Raw genomic sequence first — 8,996 nt, 5'->3', positions numbered from 1 at the left:
TTCGGAAGAGAAAAAAACTAGATAGGCGACAGCAGAGAGAGCTATACTATACCGATGCCCACTAAGGCATCTACTAATACTTCGACAAAGACGTCTACTAAGACGCCTACTGAAAACGATGTCTACTAGACGCCTACTAAGAACGATGTCTACTAAGACCATTCCGCAAGCGCCTTGTCAGCCAGGAAATCGTGCGCCAGGATTTTTTTTATTCCTTACTCTACCTCGGCCCTTTGTTGAAGACACTCCACCACATATTCAACCGCACGTACGTCACCCGGCAAAGGGACACCCTCAAGTCGAATTGTCCTTTTCTGAGCCGAAAGCGAGTGTGACGTGGCGTCGCGGCGACGCCCTCTCCCCTCACGTGATACGGCGGTGGCAGGTGCTCACTTTCGTCCGCTCTGCACCGTCGAGGCCCGAGCCAGCGTCACGAGGCCGCGAGACGCGGCGCCGGCTTTCTCGCTCGATGGACCATTTGACGCTTTTGCATAAAAGAGCAAAGAAATTCTGCAGATCCAACCCGCATATTGAAATATATGTGAATTCGAAGTTGTTCATCAAGTGCTGTAAATTTGTCCGTTTATTTACTGCTTCTTTCACGTAAAAGCTGGCGCGAGCGCCTGCGCTCTCGCGCAACCACGCTGCGCAATGTGGCGCACGCGGCGACATGCACGGTGTCTTGATCCGACGTCGTCTTCTCCATCTCGTCTTCCTGCGCGCCCAATGTTGGAGGTCACGTGATCAAGCGCGGCCTGGGGGAGAGGAACGCGCGTCTCCGCCTCCAGCCGGCCGTGGCTGTCCGCGCGGCTGAGCACATACGCGACCCGCGTGTTGGTCCCACGCGGCGGGTGCCAACCAAGGCTGTAGGGGCGAGCCGAGATGGCTGATAGCTTTGTGCGCACTGTCTTCTCGCGCCATTGTGTTGGAAGTCGCGTGATGGTGAGTTTGGGAGACAATGCGCAGTTGAAGCGGTGAAGCGAGGGGCTGCACGAAGCGTCCGCTTTGGGACAAACACGCTCGTTGTGACAGTGGGCGATTGCCGTCGTAGAGAGATCTGTTCGTGTATGTCTGTGCGCGCGTGACACTATGCTTTATTACTCCGCCAGTAATCGAATTCTTGCTGAAATTTATACAGCCGATAAAACTGCAAACTTTGTTTCGTGTAAATGTCGATGTTTTGCTATCACTATCAATGCTTCGCCTTTCGGGCAGAACTGCGACTTTTTCTATTTTAAACTGCGCAAAGTTGTTATAGCTGAATAAGGGTAAAACTTTCCTTTTTTTTTAATTTCGAGTAAGTGGAAGGTCATGCATTTTTACGTATTCTGCAGAATATTCACCCTGTTGGCGGCGGACGAGTTACTGAAAGTTGCCAAATAAAATATTATATTCACTTAGAACGTAATGTAGCCCTCTTCTACCTATAGATCATTAAATAGACCCGTGCGAATGCTGTCCTATGGTGTCAGGGAGAGCCGCTGTGATCACTTTAGTGTGTTGACGCCACCTTTAATTCTTTCGTTTCTACAGCGAAGCTGTTAAATGCTAGTTCCCCCAGGATCGTGTCCGTGCGTAGACACAAAACTATCATCATCAGGATTGGCTCCAGCGTCGTCTTCTTCCACAGCTGGCTCGTTGGCGCCCCTCGGCGCTACCGCGCTCGTGCCACTTCTTCCGAGTTCATCGTGGTTATTAATTAATTAATTAAGAAACACAAGGACGTAACCAATTTTACAGCGAATTTGTTAATAGCTAGTTCCCCCAGGATCATGTCCGTGTGTAGACGCAATGCCGGGCCGACCCGCGGCGGAGGTGGAGCAGGAGTTAAGCACTCCCCATATGTGGGCCGATACCGAAGATAGTGCAATGCCGGACTAAATCGTTCCCCAGCCCACATTGGCTAGCCATAATTACCAACGGGCAATGGAACCCAATATGTCAAAACTGCACAAATCAAACATTGGCTACCCAAAATCACATTCTTTGGGGGTGCGAGGGCTTACCCCCTCCCAGGTCGCTCCTGCCAGCTCCCTCACCACAGACGTGGGAAGAGCTGCTGAGAACGCCGGAAGAAAAAGTACAAAAAGCCCTCGTTGCCTAGTCCGAAAGGGTCGCTCCTCGTGAGGGGCCATTCTAGGACTCGGGCCTGCCAGATCACAACTGAGCAGAGTCTCAATAAAGTTGTTACCACCACCTGCCGGGCCAACCCGCGGTGGAGGTGCAGTTCGCCATTAAGGGTCCCACGTGCACAGCTTCGCTGGTCAACCTACTTCACAGAGTGGAAGGGCGCTGAGTTTTTCTTATTTTTTTTTAGTCTGGCTTCGCAAGCACCCTTCTATGGTAAGAATAGTCGTTTGTCTATTGCACAAGCATAATTTGCTAGTGCATGCTAACTTATGAATAGAGTCGAACCTCGTCGTAACGAATCCGCATGGCACGAGAATACCTTTGTTATGTCCAATATTTGTTGTAAGCATGCTTTCCTTTCATGTACCTATATTGGCGAAAAACGTTTCATGTTTACTTCGTCTGATTGATTGTCCGTTACATTCATGTTCGTTAAACCGAGGTTTGACTCTGTTCATCTTAGCTGTCCCTTTGAACGTAGCAATTGAGTGTTACGTATTCGCTTTCGCGCATGCTTTATTGCCGCCATCGCCAGAGGCCGTAGAGCGGCGACTACTGCACGCACACTGTGCGGTGAAGAAAAAAGGAAGTCGACACGTTTCGTAGGAAATACCAGAGACAAATTTATTGTTTCTTGTCTTCGTCATATTTGCGGTAATTTTTTTCATTTTCTTATTCATATATTACGGTGGCTATGTTACACTATTTACAATGAACAGCTGCACCATTTCTCGGGAGAGAGATAAACATCGTATACACCGACACACTGTACATTCAGTTGCATACACACGTGCAGACACACATTACGATACACACACATACACACGCGCGCACGCGTAATAGTTTCGGGGCCTTGCACAACATTCAGCACTTTTCGATTTGTTATGGTAGAGCAAGCTTTCTCTCGCAAGCAGTGGCGTGCACGTTTTGGCGTTGGAAGTTGTTTTGTTATTTCTTTCTTTTTATCCCCAAGCATTGCTAATAAACCGAAAGCGTGCAGAAGTATTTGCGGGCCGAGGATTCGTGTGGCCGCGGAAGGAATACGACATGCCGAGATGACATTCCTAATACTGCGAACATGATTTATCTTTGAAAGTGAACTAGATTTCAAAAAAAAAAAAAAATTGTGGCTGTGTTAAAACGTCGCGGTACGCCGTGTAGCGCATGCCACAAGGACGAAAAGAGAGGCACCTACGACACACGCCGCGCGAAGTGACGAAATATAGATGTAGCAGATGTTCGACACGCGTCGTCTGCTACGAGCGACACAGAGTGTCGTCTGCAACAGCCTACACCTAGCCTCGTCTGCTAAAGAACCCGTCTTGCATTATGGATTTTCTTTCTTCTGTCCATTGCTTCACGTGTTCAGGGAAATACATTGCATATTTTCATGTCTTAGGGAATGCCTTGCGAAACAAGAAATATTTTTCTCGTCCATGTATATATACGTTTTTCTTCGCTATATCGGAGGCTGGCGCCTCTAGCAAGTTCTTTTAACATTAATGTACTCGGCTATCGAGGTAACTTTCAATTCGGCGACTAGCACATTTAGTGAAGCTGCTCACCAATTCCACTTTTTAAAATGACACAACAAATCGGCTCCATTCTTTTTTTTTTTTTTGCTTTTTGCCTAGATTCACCTCTAGTCACGTCACCTGTGGGCAGCTCGGCAAGCTAACAAACAGGTCATTTGATAACACACTCCGCTGGCAGAGGGCGCAGATGTCGGTTAACTTCTGCAAGACGACCGGATATTGCAGGAGCGACACGAAAGAGCGAATCCGGCGCCTATCCTCGCCACAAATCATAGCTTCCCGGCCAAAACGACGGCACGCCACGAACCTTGCTCGCTTTCACAAAAGCCCCGTTCGTGGGCTCTTTTGAGCGACGCGTGCTTACACGTTACCCGCAGCGGCTTGGCCCGCGCACAAATTTACGACTTCACGAGGAAGATACGGGCCGCTTGTACAAAAATACCGCGCGGCCGCGAATAAGGCAGCGACGCATTTTAGAGAAGAAGAAAAAAAAAACGCAGGTAAGAAAAGCGTCACAACACCGCACAATCGTGGAAACCGCCGACACTTTCGTTTTCCCTTTTTGTGAACACTTGGGACGCCGGGAAGAGGTGTGCGGGTTACCCGACAGATGGCGGTAGCGCGCGTACGACACACACAGACAAACATAGCCGCCATCTTGGTCCCAGAAGGCACCTGAACAGTAAAACGCGGTTTCTTCTTTGTATGCTCGTAGAGTCACTGGATAAAAGCCGACGCGCCTTTTAAAAGAACCAACAGTTCACAATCATGTGATCGGTCACGTGTCGCACACATTTTTTTTTTCCGGCTAACATTTGTGCATGAAAAAGCGCCCCTTAACCACGCCAGTTGCGAAACTCTTAATCGACTGTGCGTTTCAGAAACAGGGGTACACCTAACAGAGTGGGTCAGATTTTTGGAATTTGCCGCCCAACCTGGCGGCAGGCGAGATGAACTAGAACATACCCGAGCAGTGGCACGCTCAATTTGATTTTCGACTCATCGGCTATGTACTTGTCTAAAAAAAAATAGTCACAGGAGACTTTAGAGGCGAGTTGTGCAACTGATGCGATTAATGAGCTGTGGTACACCTTTGCTTACAGCACAAAATATCTCGGTTACTCGCTACGGCGCAAAAATCATCTGCTACTCGGGGGGTCCACAAGGTCGTCTGCTACTCGGAATGCCACAAAATCGTCTGCAACTCGGAAACTCCACACGTCTGCGACGTGAACTCGGTTTCGATGAACGCTTGAATGACATCGTCTGCCATCGTTCGAACGCTTGAATGCCATCGTTTTCTGTGACAGCGCAGGCAGACGGTTTCTACGTCTGACGAGGATCAGCGATGCGTAACGCAAAAAAATATATTGCTCGCGTAAGAAAACGCTAGCACTAGCGAGCAACTTAAAAATGTTAAGCGTGCCCCTTATATATACTGTACCCGTTTTCACTTTCAAATTTCATTTCTCAACGCTGATTACGAGCGACACAGCGGCATCCATTTAAAAGCAGACGATATTGCGGCTCCCTTCTAAAGGAATACATTTTAATCTCGCGCACTCATTTCTTTCTCTTGATATCCGTGAATATACAAAAGACAGCGGCCCAGACAGATACACCGAAAAGCCTAATTTTGAATCCCGCAGAAAGCAAGCCAGTGCGAGAATTCCAAAAGAAAATGGAGCTGCTTTCCACAGACACTTCCCAAATGTCGTAAGCAAGCACTTTTTGACATGGTACAGACGCAAGTCAAGGTTCAGTAATAATATTTAAAAAAATGAAAACGGCCTTCGGCCAAAATTCAGGGGTAACAGATATACACGACAGCCTCGTACACACTTTATCATCATCTGGCACCGGAAATATTCAATGCACCAACGGCTACAACCGGACGCAAGCATTAACTACACGGCTGAACCGAAAACAAAAGATAAAGTTTGTTATCCTCGCTAGTGCAATAATAAATTGCAAGGAGAACGCTGCCAAAATTGAAGCTTCCGCAAAGGCACGCAAGAGACCCGAGTGAAAAGAGCCTGAAACGGTAAAAGCATTTCACGGCGATGCGTGGACATTAGAACAGTTCCGTAAAACCCTGCAGTATAACCTGGTACGTTAGGTATTATTAGCACCACATCGATCGGGTTCCCTATCGAAAGAGCACCGATATAGACAGACGTCTTGAGCTTGAGGGTAATTAGAAACTGAGGTGAGACTTTACAGCCGCTGCTACTGAAATACATAGTGAGCGACACGGCTCACGTGACCGAACGATTTTGCTAAAGCCTTTAAAAAATGTTGTGCTAATTGTGAAGCTAAATACTGTTGTGCAGATTTTATCTCAAGGCCGTATTTTTCACTCCTCTGTGTGAAACAGTTTGATGAAACAGCATGAAACAGCGTCCCAGAGAACTCGAACGTTCGGTTCATGATCGGACAGCAGGTACAAAGAACAACCATGTGAAGAATCAAATAGGACAAGGCGCGACGACAGGCTTTCAACAGGAAGTCTGTGCTCTGCCAAGTCTGATTACATTGTTTGTTTGTTTTGTTATTTTTGTACTTGGTGACCGTAAGCAGCACTATATATTAAAGAAAAATGCGGAAGCAGAACAGAAAGCAAACAGCAAGGCGCTGCGCAGAAGTCATCATCCAGTGACTCTACAAGCTGGCTAATTTCTTCACGACACGTGTAGGAACTGCGACTCGTGGGTGGGGCCCAGTCGCGGTGACGAAGCACAATCCTCGTACCCCCACCACCACTACCGCCGCCGGACCAGAACAGGGCCACACAAGGGTGCCCCGGGTTTGGGATGAAGAATTCACAAACCCCGCCACAAGAAACAGGAGGGGGGGGGGGCTCATGTAACGCTTTGGTCAGTGTAGGTGGGGGTAGTCCCTGAGGTAGTCCTTTAGCGCCGCCGGAAGCGGCTCCACGTCCCTGCACTCGGAGGACGCCGCGGTCACCGCGCCCGCGCTCCGGTTGAGCGCGATGCGGCACAGGTGCTGGAGCGACGCCGGCTCCCGGTACAGCGGCCTCGTCAGCACGATGGGCAAGTCCCGGCGGCCGTGACCGTCCAACCACACGCACATCTGTCCCTTGGCCGAGCGGCTGAGCCGCACGTAGTGCTCCACGAGCGACACGACGCACGAGAACCACGGCATGCTGCCCGCCAGCGCGTCCTCGCAGTCCAGCCGGAACTGGCCGCGCCAGTAGTGGATGCGCACGCTGGTCGGGCCCCGCTCCGTCTGCACGCTCAGGGCGAAGAGGAACCGGTTGTCCGAGCTGTCGCGCACCAGGAACGTGCCCACGGGCCGTCCGCGCAGGAACCGGCCGGCCTCCTCCCAGGACAGGCCCTCGTAGTAGTAGCCGCTGGTGCGAAGCGTCCGCAGGGCGTCCCGGACGCGGCTCAGGTCGACGTCGCTCGCCGCCCCCGCTGGTGCACCGGGAGGTGGGGAAAGGTGAGGAGGCTGGTTGCCGTAGCGCTGCTGCTGAGCGTTCGTAGGGGGAGGAGGGGACGGCGGCGGCGGGGCTTCCATGAGACGGTCTTCCAGGAGGCCGGAAGAAGGCTTCCCTTCTTCCTCCTTGGGCGGCAGGAAGGCGTTCCTTTCGGCGGGCGAGGAGGCGTCCTGCTGCGTGGTCCAGCAGGGCGCCGTCGTCGTCGAGGCCGGCTTGGCGCTCCAGCTGGACTTGCAGCAGCACCGGCAGCAGCAGGGCGACGTCGTCGCCGCCGCTGGGTGGAGTTGGGGGGACGCTTGGGAGGAGCCGTTGGAGGAGGCACAGATCGGGAAGGCGACCAGGAAGAGCGCCTGCTTGTCGGGCAGCGCCGCACAGCCGTGCGCGGTGGCCGACTGGGGCGGCAACGACGCGGCGGCGTGCGGCGGCGGCGACCGAAGTTGAGCCGACCACATGCCGCCGCCGGACAGCGGCGACCACACCAGGTCAGGGCAGCAGCAGCAGCAGGGCGAGGCGCAGCTCGCGGCGCGGGCGCAGGAAACGGGCGCGGCGATCGCCGTCCGGCCACCGACCACCATCTGCGAAGAAGAAGCAAGCAGACGAACGTTTAGGTTGGCGTGCATCTGACTGCGGTGGTCACAAACAGCAGACGACAACAATCTTACGCCAACTCGCGATCAGAAATAACAGACGGCTAGCTGACACGCAGAAGACAACAATCTCACGCCAACCTATGATGTGGAATCAATGGGTGATCAGGTTTCTAGACAAGCAGGCAAAAAGCGGCTTTCAGTCCAGAAACCTTCCTCGCAAGGAAAAATAAAATTGAACTAATTCACTAGCAGACGGCAACAATCGTACGGAGGACATGGGCAGATCATCAGAAACAGCAGACGAATAATTCAGAAACAGCAGACGACCGATACGGTGCGCAAGCATATATGTGACGCATAGACGGGTGGTCAAGCATAGCAGACAACCGCTTCAGCGAGCGAATTCATCTTTAGTGACATGAAGGACGGACGGAAAAAATCTGCAGAACTGAAACAGACGAATGGTGATCGTCACAAGCAGATGGCTGACAGCGCGCCAGGCTCTTTTAGCATTTCTTGCACACAAGGAGCTAGCTGCAAGCGAAACGTAATCGACTTGCGCAGCGCGCTGTCAACATCGTGCCAGAGTCTTATGCGAGAAAAACGAGGACACGCAGGCGAAACACGTCAGGAATAGCAGGTGCGTGCCTTAGAAAGCACGCAATAACTCGAGGGCACCAAAATAGCCCGACACTTCACGGCAGTGCGTCAGAAAGAGACGTCTGCCCTGGCTCGAAACAGGCACGTGACAGCTTGAAGGCTTTCTCTATCTACACTATACCATGGACGTGGTGGCGTAAGCGCTAAGTTTGGGGCGTTCTGCATACGATCATGCACATGGCGATGCGTCGCGGTTCCTCAAGGCCCTCGCATCGCCAAGAACAAACTATCAGTGCAATGCATCCCTTGTCTTCTTTTAGCGCCTCAAATTACGACGTTGTGTTACGCATATCAGGAGGGACGCAGTGTAGAAATCCGTAGTAATTTCGATCCCGCATGATTACTTCGCGCTCACCGAAATGCGGGCTGGGGTGTTTTGTAGTTTTCCATCAACGTCACATAGTGTCCCGTTCAAACCCGCGACCCTGCAAGACTCGTACTCAACGGCCGAGCCACGGGCGACGGATCGTCGCAGCGAAGACCAAGCCGACACGAAGTCCGCCCAAGCTGCCGTGAAGTCCGCGCCGCTCGAAATAGCGCCAGTCAAGGGGAGTTTTATAGCTACTCGGCGCGGATATGCGAATCCTGCACGGAACGTCCCAACACCTCTGATCGCGGCGA

The 8,996-nt window shown here is 51.7% G+C and overlaps 1 protein-coding gene across 3 annotated transcripts in view; it reads right to left on the bottom strand.

The window, feature by feature from the left end:
- Nucleotides 1-2,728: 2,728 nt before the first annotated feature.
- Nucleotides 2,729-8,996, bottom strand: part of LOC126528991 (uncharacterized) — a 39,953-nt gene continuing 33,685 nt past the window's right edge. For all 3 annotated transcript variants that reach the window (XM_050176593.3, XM_050176592.3, XM_072290048.1), the window contains exon 2: nt 2,729-7,700. In XM_050176593.3, coding sequence (XP_050032550.2) covers nt 6,543-7,700 — 1,158 coding nt within the window. In that variant the 3' untranslated portion in view covers nt 2,729-6,542. The remainder of the gene's footprint in view (nt 7,701-8,996) is intronic.

Source organism: Dermacentor andersoni, chromosome 8 (genome assembly GCF_023375885.2).
Source record: "Dermacentor andersoni chromosome 8, qqDerAnde1_hic_scaffold, whole genome shotgun sequence".
Taxonomy (NCBI): Eukaryota; Metazoa; Arthropoda; class Arachnida; order Ixodida; family Ixodidae; genus Dermacentor; species Dermacentor andersoni.
Note: the sequence above shows the minus strand (reverse complement) of the source record. Positions and strands in the feature narration are given on the sequence as shown.